Source organism: Galeopterus variegatus, unplaced genomic scaffold, assembly GCF_000696425.1.
Source record: "Galeopterus variegatus unplaced genomic scaffold, G_variegatus-3.0.2 Scaffold46, whole genome shotgun sequence".
Taxonomy (NCBI): Eukaryota; Metazoa; Chordata; class Mammalia; order Dermoptera; family Cynocephalidae; genus Galeopterus; species Galeopterus variegatus.
In genome coordinates this window covers 498,904-517,645 of record NW_007726157.1, presented here as the reverse complement: position 1 = coordinate 517,645, position 18,742 = coordinate 498,904, and the positions used below count along the sequence as shown (strand labels likewise).

Below are 18,742 nucleotides of genomic sequence, written 5' to 3'. Positions count from 1 at the left end.
TTTCCCAGGAAATATTTATTTGGTTCCCGTAAATCCAATCATGCTTCACAGTAACTCATTTTATACTAACCCAAAACAGGTATACTGTTGTCATGTAAAAATATAAGAGATACTTGCTGTTGCTTTTTCTTGCTCTTCACTGCTTTTCTTCTTTTTTGCTCGTACCTAAAGAGTTTAAAGTTTTGTGGAGAACAGAAGACAAATATGTAATTGTATTCTATATTTTTATTTCATTCCATAGTATATCTTGCATTTTCAAAATTTATATGTAAGAGCTGGCTGGTTAGCTCACTTGGTTAGAGTATAGTGCTGATATCACCAAGATCAAGTGTTCAGATTCCCATACTGGCCAGCCCAAACTCCCTCATCCCAAAAAGCACAAAATTCCTATGTAAAAAACGTTTTGACAATCAAATGATATTTTAGGTAACCCTATTATGTCTCAGTGAGGTGTCAATGTAAAAAATATGAAGGAAAGAAAATTAAGATTTTAAGTATCTAGAAGGCTTCTCTCATATTCCCTTTCAGCACCTAAAAAAAAAGCATTGTGGTACAGCAGAAAAAAAACATGAACGCTGAAATAAGACAGATCAAGATCTGAATCCTATCTCAGTTACATCTGTATAATGGAGATAATCTTCACCCTCAAGGGGAAGTGACTAGAATGTAGCAGGTGTTTCCCTTCCTCAACAAATGGCAGCTACACATCCAGTGTACTCAGTATGAAACAACAGATTAAACCCTTTAAGTAATAATTATCACCCCACTTAAATTTTATTTCAGTCTTTTAAAGTGTGGTATATTAGACTGATATTAAAAGTTATAAAAGCTCACATATATTAAATAAGTCCAAATTTAAGATATTGTATATTAAGCTCTTCTTGTTATCATGTAGCAAACATAATTAATATAACAATAAAAATACTAGAGTATAAAAAAACGTATAGGGTGGTCCAAAGGTAGTGAGTTACCTCAACTGACTGTTCATAGTAAGTTACAGATGAAACTCCTCGTTCTACTCTTTCCCCATTTCTCACTACTGCACTTGACTAGTATAAAGAAAAAAAAGAGTAAACGTAAGTTAATGTGTTGTATGCCTGCTAGGTGACTACATAGTAAAAACATGACACAAACAGATAAAGGTGTTAACAATGTAAGGAAGCATACGGGTAAAGGAATAGAACATATAAGCATCAGAAACCATTAGCTCTCAATAGGATGGCAGCTCTCTTAGAGAGCACTTAAGAAATTATTGGTTTTTGTTGTTACTCTTGTCATTATAATGACTGGGGGTGATAGTAGCTGTACTGCATCCCCATTTAGCCAGGCAGAGATGAAGAATGCTGTCATGCCAAGCACAGGACAGCCTTGTACATCCTAATGACTTTTGGGCAGCCTACTAAACACTAATGTCATAAATTGGTTTATAATACAGAAACTAAATTTATCATAAATATGAACACAAAGTATTTTGTGCAAGATTGCAAGATAAGGCTTCTGGTCAAGACGGCAGAATAGACGGTCCCCAGTGTCACTCTCTCCTGCAAATCAACCAATTTAAAACTACATAAAAAAGCAACAACAGCCAAGCTGGTGCTGCTAGAGCTCAGGGGAAGAGGAGGAGAGACCTACAGAGTACATGAAGGTGAGAGAAGCCGCAATGAGAGAAAGAAAAAACTGCTCTGACCATTTTGTGCCATGGCTGCTCTAAGGCTGGAGCTGCTGAGCCCACAGAACAGGAGCTGGTAGAAGTTGCTGTTGTGCCCTTCAGATGGAGTTGCTTGGAGGCAGCAGGGGAGAAGAGGGCTCTTTGTGGCCCCCAGGCCAGCAAGACACTAATGGGGTTCCCATGGACCCACATAGAAGCGAGGAGCCACAACATCTGAAAAAATGGAGCCACTCAGAGGCCAGTGAGTCATCACAAGGGACTGGTGCACAGCCTGTCCCACGGGAAGCGTTTGCAGCATGGTCGGTAGGGGAGACAGGCCTACCAGGGGAATGCTGGAGCACAGTAAGGACAGCTGATCTGCATCCCCGTCAGTGTAGGACCACTCAGAGGAGATTGGTCAGGAATATAGAATTGCATGGGGTGCAGTCTGATGAAAAGACTCAGGCCCAGATCAGAGTTACTATACAACCCAGCTGCACCAAGTCTCTGGAGAGCCGGTAGTATCTATAAAGTCAACCATTATAGGGGCCGGCCCGGTGACACACTGCTACAGTGTGCCGCTTGGGAAGTGCGGCGGCGCTCCCGCCGAGGGTTCGGATCCCACATACAGACCGGCCGCTCACTGGCTGAGCGGGGAGCGGGGGCAACACCGAGGGTTGCGATCCCGTAGCCGGTCCCGGTCCGGTACGGGCGCGACACTGAGGGTTGCGATCCGTTGCCGGTCACGAAAAAAGACAAAAAGACAAAAAAAAAAAAAAAAGTCAACCATTATAACCTGTGCTGCACAAAAAGCCCTCCCTAGGGAAGCAGCAGCAAAGCAGCAATTTAAGTAAACCACAGAGCTCAAGTACTAGTCCCAACAGGAAGTTACCACACTTTAGAAGTAAGCAAAGGACAAAAGATTAGTTCCAGCTCAGACACACTGCAAGTGCCTCAGGTCTGCCCAGGGAAGTGAGGCTGGAGCTAGGGACTGGACACCCCTCCCACAACCAGGCACACCACACCAGTGCCTTGGGGCCCACCTGGGCACCCAAGGCATGGACAAGGGATATAAAGAATAATTACGGAGCCGGCCCGGTGGCGCACTGGAGAGTGCGCCGCCTGTGAGCGCGGTGGCGTTCCCGCCGAGGGTTCGGATCCCATGTGGAGACCGGTTCCCGCTCACTGGTTGAGCGCGGTGCGGGCGTGACACCAAGGGTTGCGATCCCGTTACCGGTCAGTAAAAAAAGATAAAAAGGAAAAAAAAAAAGAATAATTACGACTTGTAACAATATATATGCCAGTAATATTGATTTGATCAACATATCTCAAAATTGAACCCCAAAAATATGTATAATCAATTTTGAGTCAATAAAAATTAAAAAAAAAAAAAAAAAAAAGACTGTAAGATACAATGCATGCCCCAGAAGTGCCAATATCATATAAACAGAGAAAAGGCTGTAATTTATTTCATTCAGAGATTAACTAAGTTTTATCCACCATTCTGAAAATGTAATTGATGGAAATGCCATTGTAGGGGTGTTTTTTATTTTTAACATTTACTTTTACATATTTGTGGAGTACAGTGTGTTGTTTAACTATGTGCATATAATGCACAAGAATTCACTTAGGGTAGACAGCATAGTTTTATACCTGTTGGTCTACCACTTCTCCTCTCCCCAACCCCCTTTCTCCTACCAGCCTTTGGTAATCATTATTCTACTCTCTACCTCTGTAAGAACCTTTTTTTTTTTTTTTAAAGATTCCACATATGAGCAAAATCATGTAGTATTAGTGTTTTTGTGCCTGACTTACTTAACATGACGGTTTCCAATTCCATCCATGTGGCTGCAAATGATAGAATGTCATTTCTTCTATAGCTGAATAGTATTTCACTGTGTATATCTACCATAAATTTTTAGTCCATTCATCTGCTGATGGGCATTTAGGTTGATTCCATCTCTTGGCTATTGTGAATTGCACTGAATGAACATGGGAGTACGGGTGTGTTTTTGATATAGTGATTTCATTTCCTTTGGGTATATACCCAGTAGCAGGATAGCTGGGTCATAAGGTAGATCTACTTTCAGTTCTGAGGAACCTCCATACTGTATTCCACAACAGCTGTATCAATTTACACTGCCACCAACAATGTAGGAGAGTTCCCTTTTCTCTGCATACTCACCAGCATTTATTATATTGTCTTGTTGATAAATAGCCATTCTAACTGGAGATGATTACTTTATTGTGGTTGAATTTGCATTCCCTGATAATTAGTGATTTTGAGCATTTTTTTTTTTTTTTGTCCTTTTTGAGACCGGCCGCACTGCGCTCAGCCAGTGAGCGCTGTGAGTGCACCGGTCATCCCTATATAGGATCCGAACCCACGGCGGGAGCGCTGCAATGCTCCCAGTGCCGCACTCTCCCGAGTGCGCCATGGGATCGGCCCTTGAGCATTTTTTCAAGTGCTTGTTGACTGTACGTCTTCTTTTGAGACATGTCTGTTTGGTCCTTTGCCCATTTTTTAATGGGTTATTTGGGGGATTTTTGGTGTTGTTTAAGTTTCTTATATATTCTGGATATTACCTCTCTGTCTAATGTGTAGTTTGCAAACACTTTCTCCCATTCTGCAGGTTGTCTCTTCACTTTGTTGATAATGTCTCTTGCTGTGCAGAAGCTTTTTAGTTTGATGTAGTCCCATTTGTGTATTTTTTATTTAGTTGCCTGTGCCTTTGCAGTCTTGTTTCCTGTAGTTTCATAGTTTCGGATCTTACATTTAGGTCTTTAATCCATTTTGAGTTTATTTTTGTGTATGGTGAGAGGTAGCAGTCTAATTTCAATCTTCTGCATATGGAGATCTAGTTTTCCCAGCACCATTTATTGAAGAGGCTATCTTTTCCCCATTGTATATTCTTGGCACCTTTGTCAAAAACCAGTTGGCTCTAAGTGTATCGATCTATTTCAGGGCATGCTATTCTGTTCCACTGGTCTATTTATCTGTTTTTATGCCAGTACCATGCTGTTTTGGTTACTATAGCGTTATAGTATATTTTGAGTCAGGAAGTATCTTTGTTCTTTTTGTTCAAGATTGCTTTAGCTATATGGAGTCTTCTGTGGTTCTATACAGATTTCAAGATTGATTTTTGTATTTTTGTGAGCAATGTCATTGATATTTTTGATAGGGGTTGCACTGAATGTGTACATTGCTTTGAGTAATATAGACATTTTGAAGTTAATTCTTCCAACCCACAAACATGGACTATTGTTCCATTTATATGTGTCCTCGTCAATTTTATTTACCAATTTTTTATAGTTTTCACTGTAGAGATCTTTCACTTCCTTAAATTTTTTCTTAGGGGCCAGGCTGTGGCTCACTTGAGAGAGTGTGGTGCTGATAACACCAAGGCCAATGGTTCGGATCCCTATATCGGGATGGCTGGTTAGTTCACTTGGGAGAGCGTGGTGCTGACAACACCAAGTCAAGGGTTAAGATCCCCTTACTGGTCATCTTAAAAAAAAAAAAAATTTATTCCTAGGTATTTCATTTTTAAATAGCTACTGTGAATAGGATTACTAAGGCCAATGGTTCGGATCCCTATATCGGGATGGCTGGTTAGTTCACTTGGGAGAGCGTGGTGCTGACAACACCAAGTCAAGGGTTAAGATCCCCTTACTGGTCATCTTAAAAAAAAAAAAAATTTATTCCTAGGTATTTCATTTTTAAATAGCTACTGTGAATAGGATTACTGTCTGGATTTCTTCTTTGGTTTTTTTGTTATTGGCCTATAGGAAGGCTACTGATTTTTGTGTGTTGATTTTGTAGCCTGCCACTATACTGAATTCATTTACCAGTTCTAGTAATGTTTTAGTGGAGTCCTAGGATTTTCTATGCATATGCCATCTGCAAATAGGGGTAGTTGAACTTCCTCCTTTCTGATCTAGGTGCCCTTTATTGCTTTCTCTTGCTTTGTACATCCTATATGACTTTTGAATAGCCTGCTAAACATTCATGCAATAAGTTTGTTTATAATACAGAAAGTAAATTTGTTGTAAATATGAACAGAAAATATTCTGTGCAAGACTTTAAGATATAATACATGCCCCAGAAGTGCTAATGTCATATCAAATAGAAGAAAAACTATTTTATTTCATTCAGAGCTCTACTAAATTTTGTTCACCCTCTGGAAAACATCATCAATGGCAATGTTATTGTATGGTTTTTGAAGGGCCTACGTAATGCACGTGCATTTGTTTTGTCTTCATACTCTATGTCTTCTACAAGAATTTACATATTAAAAAATAATTTCATAAAATTACAATCATTATTTATTTTTATTTCTTCTTTATATTTCTGTTCGGGAACAGAAAAATAAAACATTTATATAGATAGCTTATATTATTAGCTACAAATTTCATTTCAGGGGCATTACAAAATATTGCTATAAAACAGGGGCAACAGGTCTGCAAGGACTGAGGGCCACTGTTGCAGACTAGGTGCAATTAAATGAAAAAGGAGACAGGCACAAATAAACAAACAAAAAGGCAGAATCAGGGAGTAGGGAAATGAAAAATAGGGTAGATAGAGATAGATTTGGGCAGGGCTGATGTAAGAGGAGGCCAAGACAGAAAGGCGGAATCAAGAAATCAGCTCTTGTAGTAATCTGATACTACTCCTTATAACCAAGAGCCAGACTCTCAACTTTCTTAGATTAGGTTGAATATCTTGATCTCTAAAGAAAGCTGCAGCTTTAAAAATCAATGACTCTTGTGCAACTGTGGCCTTGATTTTCCTGCAATGCCAAGAACTATGCAAACTTTAGCCACCATTTATTCTATTCTAGTTATTTTGAAGAGCCCTTCATAATTTATCGTCCCACTTAGTTCTCACAATAAAGTAACATGATAGGTTCCTATTTCACAGATGAGGAAACCTCAGCCAAGAGAGAAACACTTTAAAGATGATAAATTCCAGACCCGAAATTAAAGAATGGACTCTGATTCTAAGAGAGTACATAATCTAACATTGGGATAGTTGGAGCTGAAAAAGACTATACGGATGACCTAATCCTCTACCCTCATTTTATAGAAAGGAAAACCAAGGTCAAACCATTTCTTCTCCACCTTTTCACCATTCTAGTCCCCAGATAATAGCTCAAAACAAAAACAATAATGTCAACTAAATTGAGAAAGCATGTGCAATGTTCTATTTTAAATATGTAAAGGAATGCTGGTTGTCCATATGTTATAGATTATATAGCTTCTATCATGGAATCCGAATGGTAGTACAATAAAGACAAAATATTAGAGGAGTAAAAATATCTCAGTTTGGAAAGGTATATGGAAATATGGTTAATTATCAAAATAATAGCCATGCAACTGTTTTCTGGAAAAATGCAAAACTTATGCTGAAATGGAACAATTTCCATTTTTTCACACCAAAAAAGTATGAAAAGTAAATCGAGTATTTCTGAAGCATTTCTTTTTACCAATTCATATTTATTAAATCAATAACTAAAAATTTTAAAGTAGAGAAAATGTATTGGATTGTATACTCACTTCCTCAATATATTCTGATTCGGACAAGGACTCAGATGATAAAGGTTTATCTTCAGGATCCATCTTCCTTTTCTTGCTGAGCCTTTTAACATCCTATAAAAGAAAACACATGTGTCTCAATTCAAAAAGATATATATTATACTATGCCAGACAAATTTTATGTTTCTAAGCTCTATTTAATAATTCTTCCAATTATCATGAAAATTACTCATTTCATTTTAGAAATGTCTAGAAAATGGTGACAATTATTAGGATTTAAGTCTTTAATCCCAATACACCAATGCTTTTATTAAATAACTATAAAAGAAATAACTATATAACCATTGAGATACAATATCCTCCTTATTTTCTTAAATTTTACATGATAGAATTTTAAGAACCATAAAAAAAACATATAAGATGTTATAAAATTTGGGTCTTTTGTATTTTAATACTTTTGTTTTCACCCAGAGTTGGATCAGACAGGCCTACAGTTGCAGAATAAAAAATCAATGTGTAACTATTTGCAATGATCTAAGAGGAGACACCTTTAAGTGTATTTAAAGTGTTAAATTCATATTTTAAAAAATCTTAATCTTTAACCCTTTTTAATATTGAGAAAATGAATTAACTCTTTGGGAAAAGAGGGTGGTGATTAGGAGGGGTATTTACAGACTAAAGCACATATTTCAAGAAATAAAAAATTAAGGGCCAGAAAAAAAAAAAAAAAAAAAAAAAATTAAAAATTAAGAAATCATCTGGGCTGGCCCGGTGGCGCACTCGGTAGAGTGCGGCGCTTGGGAGCGCAGTGGCGCTCCCGCCGAGGGTTCGGATCCCATATAGAGACCGGTCCACTCACTGGTTGAGCGCGGTGCAGGCGTGACACTGAGGGTTGCGATCCCGTTACCGGTCACGAAAAAAGACAAAAAGAAAAAAAAAAAAAAGAAAGAAATCATCTGAAGAATTATGGCAAAATGTTAAGATTTACGAAAGCTGCATATTGAATATGTTGGTAATCATTTTTATTATTTTTTTTTCTTTTTTGGGGGGGCTAGGTGATATAGAGATCCAAACCCTTGATCTTGGTTTTTTAATACGATTTTATTATTTATTATAGAATTTTTCTGCATAACTAGCTCATGGCAATAAAAACAACAAAACCACACAATGGAAAAAATGCTCACCACCTACGTAATCTTACGCAGAAAAAGCAGGACATAAACCATTTCACATAGCATGAGTACAATTTTGAAGACATAAACAAAAAAAAATCATGTAGAAAATAAACTAACAGTGATGATCTACGTGTTAGATTTTAGGTGATTTTGTTTTGTGTCTGCAAATAGCTTTATTATTTGGTTGAAATGATAAATGTTCATTGTAAGAAAATGCACCCAAATCTCTCTACCAAAGGATAAACGTCATTAAGATTTTTGGAAACATCTATGTGTATGTTTATAATTTTACATAAATACTTGCTGTTTGGAACCTGCTCTTCTCACCCAATAATATCTTTCCAGGCCAACCACATGATCATTTATGACCGCCTTTGACATTCATTGAAATTATATGCCAAAATTTACTTAACCTCTCTTCTTCTGGTGGGCAGACCTGTGGATTCTTTGCTATTACTAACAAAGTTGAAAGAGAACGAAGGGTATGTAAGTGCAAAATCTTTACCTAATGATGACTAAATCAAAGACTACAGTGGCCTTCACACAAATGATATTCTTGCTCTCCTACCACCCTCCAAATTTTTTCTTATTTGTCACCCACTTATAAATCACACTTTATCAAGAAGCCCCCTTATTAGGCTCTTTATCAATCATCTCAACCTCAGACTACTGGAATACAGTTTGCATTTTCTTTTAAAATTGCCTAAATATTTGCTTAGCTTAGACCTCAGCGTATATAGCAAAAAGTATTTAGAAGCACCAGAGTGGCACATTACTCATCCTTGAAGGGAGTGGGATGGAGGATGAGCTTCCCTGAGGAGGTGGTAGTTCTGACTATGAGCTGAATTCTGAATGATAAGGAAGATGAAGAGTGGTTGGAGAGAATTAAAGATGGTAGCATTATTGACTCAATTAAAACAATCTGTGTGGGGGATCATACTGAATCCCCCATCACATGATGAGAAAACATCATTGGGTTGCATCACTATGAGGTTGCTAAGAAGTTAAGGGAATTAAAGAAAAAGGAACTCCTTACCATGAAGTTAAGAGAACCTAAGAAGGCATCTGAAATACAGCCAAGGTCAAAAGCTGGAAGGTTGTCAGCAAGAAAAGTTGGTACTGGAAGGGGGACACTTTGCCTGAGATCAGAAGGTCCTGCCACTGTGGAAGAAGAGCCTTCTGAAGCCAAAGCAAAGGCAATTGAAAAAGTTGATGGTCTTCTTGAATGGTACATGGGAAATTCAACATATTGATTTAGGCTTCTGGTCAAGATGGTGGAATAGACAGTCCCCAGAGTCACACTCTCCCACAAATCAACCACTCTACAACTATGAAAAAGCAATGACAGCCCAGCTGGAAAAGCTAGAGCTCAGGGGAAGAGGAGGAGAGACCTACAGAGTTCATGAAGGTGGGAGAAGCCACAATGAAAGAAAGAAAAAAACACTGTTTCAAGCCCCAGCTGCATCCAGGCTGGAGCTGCTGAGTGCCCAGAGCAGGACCTGGCAAAAGTCACAGCTGTGCCCTTCAGATGAAGTTGCTTGGAGGCTGCAGGGGAGAAGAGGGCCTTGGTGACCCCCAGGCCAGCAAGACTACTAATAGGGTTCCCATGGACCTACACAAGAGCGAGGAGCAACAACAACTGAAAAAAGGAACCACTCAGAGGCTCCATGGCCTGTCCCATGGGAGGTAGTTGGAGCATGGGCAGTGGGGGAGACAGGCGCGCTGGGAGAACACTGGGACACAGAAAGGACAGCTGATCTGCCCCCAAATCAGTGCAGGCCCACTCAGTGGAGACTGGTCAGGAATATAGAACTGCAGGGAGTGCAGTTTGCTGAAAAGACACAGGCCCAGGCCAGAGTTTCTACACAACCCAGGTGTACTGGAACTCATGAGACCCTGAAGTACCTATACAGTCAACAATTAAAACCTGAGCTGCACAAAAAGCCTTCCCCAGCAATCATCAGCAAAGCAACAATTTAGCTCAACCACAGAGCTCAAGTGCTGGTCCCAGAGGAAGTTTCCCCATTTTAGAGGTAAGCAAAGGACAACAAATTAGTTCCAGTGCAGAGTTTAAGTGGTAGGAACAGCAAATAATCCAGAACTGGAAGAAAAAACAAAATATCTACAGACCAGAGACAAAGTTTGCTATTAACTAGTAAAGGTCTCACATCACCAAAGAACACCTATAAAACCTAGAAGGACCAGAAGTCCCCTGGGCTACCAAGCCAGGGAGCAGGGAAGGATGGGGACCCCAGCCATGTCCCCTGACACCCACAACCAGCCCAGCGATGATAACCGAGCAGTCACATGAAGAGCCCTGGGCTTTCCCAAGCCAGGGTGGTAAGGTCCGAGGGCCTTGGCCACCACCCCAACACCTGCAACCAGCCCAGTGATGACCACTGAGCTGCCACAGGAAGCACCCTGAGGTCCGGAGCTGGGGTGGTGGGGGGTGAGTGCTTCAGCCACACATCCCTGACATCTGCACCCAGCCCAGCAATGACCAAGCCATTGCTGGAAGCCCTCTGGTCTCCCCTGCAGGAATGAACGGGGTGCCAGAGGCCTGACACTTGCCCCTCCTCCTTCCTCCTTCCTCCTTTTCCTACCCTGTTGTCTTTCCCCTTCCTTTCTCCCCTCCCCAACAACGGCTCTGCAACATCATGGAATGTAAAAAAATAATAAATAAACTTAAAAAAATAAAGTAAAATTGCCTAAATGGGTATTTTGCCAAATTTTCTGTGCATTTCTGGTATTCTTTATATTTCTTAGTTATCAAAGACCATTAAATTTTTATCTTATACATTCCCAGATGGTTTTCATAGTCTGTTCATTGTATTTAAACTTTGTTCATAGTTTTTTTGTATTCTCTCTCTTTACCATTGAGAATTTGAAACATGTGGTCAAAAGTTGTTTTGAGGTATGGGCTTTTCCCACCCCAGTATTATAAAAATATTCACCCTTGTCTTTCTCTAGTTGCATTTTCATACATTTAAATCTTTGACCTATCTGGGGCTTACTTGGTTTGAACAAGTGTCCAGCTTTATATTTTCCAAATGGTTAGTCATTCTGTCCCAAGAAATGCCACTTTGACCATATATTATATTCCTCAAGTACTTAAATTTTTACCTGAACTCTCCACTGCTTCATTGTTTTGTGTATTCTTGTACCAGTACCATAGTGTATTAAAACATTTTTATAATGTTTTAACATCGAAGAGGGTACACCAAACCCAGGAACATGTTATTTTTTCCTTTTATTCAATCTTCATATACTCATGTCTCAAAATAGACTAATACCGTTTTCCTGCTCCCTTTAAAATATTCCCATAGATTTTTGATTGCAATTATAAGTGGGATATTTTCTTTCATTATATTTTCTAATTGGGTATTGCATTACCTAGCACTTTAGAACAATTTTAGATAATAATGGGCTAAAAGAAATAATTGATAAGTGACTTAAAATTAAAGCCTTAGGGGCTGGTCAGTTAGCTCAGTTGGTTAGAGACTAGTGTTATAACACCAAGCTCAAGGGTTAAGATCCCCATACTGGCCAGCCGCTATTTAAAAAAAGAAAATTAAAGCCTTTAGATGATTAAGGTTAAGAGAAACCATAACCCCAAAAATATCAATCATATATAGTAAGCAAGATTAGTATCCTAAATATATAACTCTTATGAATCAGAAAGATCCAAAGCAATCAATCTGACAGGAAAACAGGCAAATACTATAAACAGGAAATGCACAGAAAATATAATATGAATGACTAATAAGCAAATGAAGAGGTTCAACCATCTGTCCACATCAAATTGGTAAAAGTGAAGTCTTACAGTGTTGAAACAAGATTACTTTCATATGCTACTAAGCACTACAGTTAATGACAAGCACTTTGGTGAGGAAAATGTAGACAAGTTAAATGTATGCATATGCTAGAACCCAGAAATTATAGTTCCAGGTATACCTTAGAAAATTAACAATAATTTGTAGAAAAGGAGAAATGGACAAGAAATATCCACTGCAGCACTGTTCACATTACTGAAAAATAAAAACAATCTAGATGTCCACAAACAGGAGAATGGAGAAATAAATTGTGACGAATTAATATAATGGAATACTATAAGGAAAAGAAAACAAACTTGAAAGTATCAACGAGGATAAATGTCAACAGTAATGCTGAAGGAAAAAAGCAAGGTTCAGAAGGAAATATGACACCATTCTGAAAATACGCAATAGTCTATGTTATTTATGAACATATGCAGTAAAAGTGCACAAATGTGAAAGGGAAGGATGTGCACTAATTTCAGCTACCTCTAAGGAAGGAGTTTGGGGATTTTTTTCTCTTTTTTTTAAGTACAAGAACTAAAACAAATGTAAATCATTCATAAATTCATAAATGTATATAGGTATTTGTTTATTATATAAGTGTATACTACTCTATACCTAATATTATGAAGTACTACAAAATAACAATGCAGTTGGTTTTAGTATTTCATTTTTGTATATTACCAGATTTCAGTTTCACACATACATTTTCTTTAAACATGAAAGCAAGCACTTATTGTATAACAGCTTTGGAAATTAGGAATTAATGCTGAATTATATCACGTCCTTTTGGCAACTATCAAAATAATCATAAGGTTTGTTTCTTTTGATCAGTGAATATGGAAAATGATATTGATAAATTTCTTACCCTTGAATTCTTGGAATTAACCCAATTGGTCATGATGTTTTCTGTTTTCATGTTTTAATGGATTTTTCTTTACAAATTGATATAAAAACCACTCCAAGATATATACCCAAGACAAAGGAAAACACATGTCCACACAGAGACTTGCACATGTTTATTAATATGTTTATAGCAGCATTATTTATAATAGCCAAAAGGTAGAAACAATTCAAATGACCACCAACAAATGAATAGAAAAATTATAGTACACACATATATTGGAATATTATTCAGCAATTTAAAAAACACACAAAGTACTGATATAGGCTACAATCTGGATGAATCTCAAAACTTTACACTAGCTAAAAGAAGCCAGATTCTAAAGGTCACATATTGCATGACTGCTATCCAGGAAAGGCAAATTTATAGATGCAAAAAGCAAATTAGGGGTTACTAGAGGATGAAGGGAAAGGAGACTGAGGAGTGAATTCTTAATGGGTATGGGGTGATAAAAAAATTTTGAAACTACAGAGATGTGGTGATTGAACAACACTGTATACAAAATACCACCAAAATGTAACTTTAAAATGGCCAATAATATATTATTTGAATTTCACCTCAATTTTTAAAAAATTATATAAAAAGACTGAGTAAAATATAGTGACATTAGTCTGTAGTTTTCTTTCTTTAATAATTACTTTCTTTGGGCTTGTCTTTATTTTTAATAAAGAGAAAAATACTTTTTTTTTTCCTTTTTGTCTTTTTTACTGACTGGTAACGGGATCGCAACCCTCGGTGTCGCGCCCGTACCGGGGACCAGCAACGGGATCGCAACCCTCGGTGTTGTGCCCGCACCATGCTCAGCCAGTGAGTGGGAACCGGTCTCTACATGGGATCCGAACCCTCAGCGGGAGCGCCGCCACGCTCCCAAGCGGCGCACTCTCCAGTGTGCCACCAGGCCGGCCCGAGAAAAATACTTTTAATGTAAACCAGAAACCTAGGCTAAGGACAAATTTAGCATTAATTACAGATAAGTCATAAATAAAGATAAAACATCTACTTACAATAGTAAAAAGACTTCTCAAACTTTATCTGTAGTACGTTCAATTTGAAACAGAAGTCCATGTTATCTAATTAAAAGGGCCTTCTTTAAAATGACTTGAGGAAACAAAGAAAATGTTTAATCTCCATTACTTTGTATTTTAAATCTGAAATAATCCATTACTCTATACAAATTCAAATGCCCTGTAGGAATGCTCTTCTGATCTTTTACTTTCAATAATAAATTCAAATAAAAAATGTCTTTAGGGGCTGGCTAGTTAGCTCAGTTGGTTAGAGCACAAGCATGTAACAAGTCAAGGTTTCAGATCCTCTTACTGGCCAGCTGCCAAGCCAAACAAACAAAAACAAACAAACAAACAAACAAAAATCTTTGAGTCGGCACAAAATTCCATAAAAGCAAAGTAAAGAAATGTAAGTTAAAAAGTGGTACGCGTTATCGATTTTTTAAAGTCAATTAAGTATTGTGTGACAGACTATCTTAAGGCAATGTAAAAGAATACTTACCTTTTCCTTCTCAGTTGCATCCTTTGACTTCTTTTTCTTCTTTAAACTATCCTAAACAAATACATACACATCAACTTTAAATGTAAAGGATACGGAATGACAGAACAAAGACAAAAATACAAAAAAAGTAATTTGTTCTAAGACTAAAAAATTGTACTCCAGTACTAGCATATTATTCTAAAAATGTAAGAGAAATGTACATTATGTATATATTTGCTTGTAAGCAAACAAACTTCTTCATTTATCTGGCTATATTAAAAATCTACAAAGAGTCTTTAAAAAGTTTATGAAAGGATTTTTGTTATCTTCTAATTCTATTTTTCCATGAATTTTTTGAAGTATCCTCGTATGTACCCTCAAAATGACAGATACTCTCTATAATACCCATGTGGTTTAATAAATGAATGGATTAATTAATTCCCAATTATGACTATAGTTTTGATTCACTAAAACGAAGCAGCACAGAGTGCATCTTTCATCTATCTTGCTTTATTTTTGTTTTTGAACAAGTATACAAACAAAAATTGAAAAGGAGCACTGGATAAATGGTTCAGAAATATGCAAATAAAATCTATGCAAAAGATAATCAGACATCATTACCAATAAAGAATTTTTTCTTTTTTTAATTTTTATTTTTCATTATACATGTTTACGGGGTACAGTTTATTGATTCAATACACGCATATATATTGTATAATGATCTAATCAGAATAGTTGGCATATTTTTCACCTAAACATCTATCATTTCTTTGTGTTTATACCATTGAAAATCCTCTTTTCTGGTTTTCTTGAAATATACATTACAATATTATTAGCTGTTGTCACCCTAGAGCACCAGAACTTATGCTTCCTACCTAACTGTAACTTTGTACCATTCTACCAATCTTTCCCAAGCCCTCATTCCCTTCCCATCCCTGCCTCTAGTAACCACTATTCTACTCTCTACTTCTTTTTTTTTTCCTCTCTTTTAAATTTGTTTTTCTTATTTGACCCACTACATGGCCTATTTTAAAACAGGACTTCATGCCATTGCCTATCTTCGCCTGTGGGGGTGACATGCACTGGACTTCTAATTCACCCTGTGCTCACACACATCCACCAGTTTGATTTCCTCACTCTCCTCAGGAGGGGAGGCAAGAATTTCTGCTTTTGAATCCCTTAATTCTAGCTATTAATCACCCTGAGCCTCAGTTTACTTTTCAGTAAAGTGCATTAATGAATTAACTACTTTACAAGGCTGTTGAGAGGATTTAATGACATAACATGTCAAGTGCTCAGCACAGTGCCTAACACATAGTAGGTACTCAATAAATGTTAGCTATCATTATTATGAGATAGGCTCGTCTGCTTTAAGAGACAAAGAGGGCAGGCCAGTTAGCTCAGTTGTTTAAAGTGTGGTGCTGATAACATCAAAGTCAAGGGTTCTATCCCTGTACCTGCCAGCAAAAAAGAAGGAAAAAAAAAAAAAAAAGACAGAGAAAACCAACATTTACTGAGTACTTTCTAGACACTAGGTATTTTGCCAGAAGAAGTCTCACCAGGGCAAGTAGATATCTGCTATAAAATCCAGACAGTTGCTTCGGTTTCCTGAGACCCCAGTACACTATCGAATTGTGGCCTATGGACACCCTGTGTCAGAATCAGGGTATCTGTTAAAAATGTAGACTTCTGAGCCCAATCAGACTTACTAAATTAGACCCTGGAGATGGGGCCCAGGAATCAACATTTTTATTGAGATCGTCATTCCTTTTTTAACGATCACTAAAGTTTGAACCAATTTTATCTGACAATTCTGATTAGTACAGAACAAATTTAGGTATGGTATACTACAAAAAGGACACTAGACCAGATATTAGAAGATACAGATTTCCCATTATAACACTAGGTGCTTGAATTTAAGCAAAATGTTTTTTCTCTGAATGACAATTTCTTTATGAAAATGGGGAAATTAATGTAATTATTCAGGGAGATGTGGAAACATAAAGACCAAGAAATGAATGTACTTTGAGAATTAATAAATGCCAAATTTAAGATATTATTGAGTACATCAGTGAAGTGGCATAGAACATCCAAGTACAAAAATCAAACCATATCTCGTTTCTAAACTGATATTAAGATACGAAGAACTAAAAGAAACACTTAAATGTCTTTGCTATCCAAAATGTTCATAATTTAAATAGTTTTACCTTACTGTCTGATTCTGTTTCCGACATTGAGCTTTCAGAAGATTTATTTAAACGGTACTTCTTTTTCTTCTTCCTTTTCCCTTGTTTCTTATCCTATATAAAACATTGTTAGAAACATTTGCTTTCTGTTCCAAAAATATAATGTATACATTTTCTCAACATCAAAACTTTGCCAATGAACAAAACTTAAACAAAGGACCAGCTTTTAAATGTATATTTTTCCTTAATCATTAGTATTTAAAATGTAATATATCATTTTCCTGTTTTATAAATAAGGTCAAGTGATTTGACTCACAGATAATCCCTAGAATCTAGTCAAATAGAATTTCACATTTTTCAAATCTGTTTCTACTGATACTGTTAAATAAACTTAGAAATATAACAATATATATATACACAAATATTTAAATATCTAGTTATTTATTCAGGTTAGTGCTCTAAGTAATGGATAATTAATCAAAACCTGAAAGTAAACATTTCTAATAGGTATGAGTATACTTCAAAGTTTGTGGAAAAATAAAATTCAAAGATAATAAGAATCTTTCCATGAACTTTTTGAAATACCCTTGTTTTTCACAATGGGTTTCTTCATGACTAAAAAATTAGAAATATTACACTTCATGAACCTTACCTCATCTTCAGAATCCAAAGAACTGCTGGAAGAATCAGAGCTTGATGAAGAAGAAGAGGAGGAATACTTGACCAAGCACAAAACAATTAAAACTTGTGAGATGCAGGAATTTTTTTCTTCTCCTAAGTCTCTCAAATAAATACCCAGCAAAATCAATCTTGTGTCTAAGAAACAGATGCTATATTCATAAGACTTAAATAGTAAGATTATGTTAACACACGTGGTCCCCCTTCCCCCCAAAAGCTCTTTAAATAGCAACAAAAGAGTTACTAAATTATAAGGAGGTGTGTATCTTTCTTACATATCACTGATAGAACAAAGCCACCCATCACAACCAAAGGACATCCAGGCTCCTTGACTCATCTAGAGTCTAAGTTACCTTCAGCAGACAGGTTAAATAAATTATTCTTATTTTTTTTGCAGGCTCTTAATGATAACATTTAGAAAATGGAAAACTTTTGCTCACCCTACCAGATTTCTTCTTTTCTTTTTTCTTTCTCTAAATGGAAACAAATAAAAGTACAAGTCTAAGTAAATAAGGTGATATGAGTTTTCAAATCCATCTATTAATAGTAGTACACAGCACTATTATGGAAATCCAGCTATGAGATATAGCAATAAACTAAAAATGGTATTACCTGTCTTTTTTTGGATGAGCTTTCACTTCCACTTAACAATGTCTCCCTGTGTTTTTCTAGTTCTTTCTTCCAGTTCTGTAAAAAGGTTATAAACACCATCAGAGGCTATCTATCCCCTTCTAATGTTTGAACACCTAATATATAGAGACAACCACCTACTTCCTTCTCTCCATCCCCTAATCCTCACTCATCTCAGCTTTTAACTACAGTCAAAAGACACTCCAGGTGCCAATCCTTGCCCCCTATCACCAAAGGAGCCTCTACTAGCTCTTTTCAAAGAGGATAGTAAGGGGTGGCAGTTCTCCACTACATGCCGGGAGGAGGAGTAGGTATTACTGAGGCAGAGGCCTTTTTTCTTTTCAATAAAGATGCCTAGGGCCGGCCCGGTGGCGCACTGGATAAGTGCGCCGCTTGGGAAGTGCAGTGGCGCTCCCGCCGAGGGTTCGGATCCCACGTACAGACCGGTTCCCGCTCACTGGCTGAGCGAGGTGTGGGAGCAACACCGAGGGTTGCGATCCCGTTGCTGGTCCTGGTCCGGTACGGGCGCGACACTGAGGGTTGCGATCCGTTGCCGGACACGAAAAAAGACAAAAAAAAAAAAAAAAAAAAAAATGGCAAGATTCTCTTCCAGACTGCGAAAATTAAAATTAATCTATACTATGGTTGAAATACTACATACTTGTTTATAATCAAAACAAGCAAAC

At 37.2% G+C, this 18,742-nt stretch overlaps 1 protein-coding gene across 1 annotated transcript in view; it reads right to left on the bottom strand.

The window, feature by feature from the left end:
• Positions 1 to 90: 90 nt before the first annotated feature.
• Positions 91 to 18,742, bottom strand: part of LOC103590213 (protein FAM133B-like) — a 26,630-nt gene continuing 7,978 nt past the window's right edge. The window contains exons 4-10 of the mRNA XM_008572409.1: positions 18,039 to 18,113; positions 17,867 to 17,899; positions 17,401 to 17,466; positions 16,770 to 16,862; positions 14,584 to 14,634; positions 7,205 to 7,297; positions 91 to 165 (exon numbers count right to left, since the gene is read on the bottom strand). Of these exons, the coding sequence (XP_008570631.1) occupies positions 91 to 165; positions 7,205 to 7,297; positions 14,584 to 14,634; positions 16,770 to 16,862; positions 17,401 to 17,466; positions 17,867 to 17,899; positions 18,039 to 18,113 (486 nt within the window). The remainder of the gene's footprint in view (positions 166 to 7,204; positions 7,298 to 14,583; positions 14,635 to 16,769; positions 16,863 to 17,400; positions 17,467 to 17,866; positions 17,900 to 18,038; positions 18,114 to 18,742) is intronic.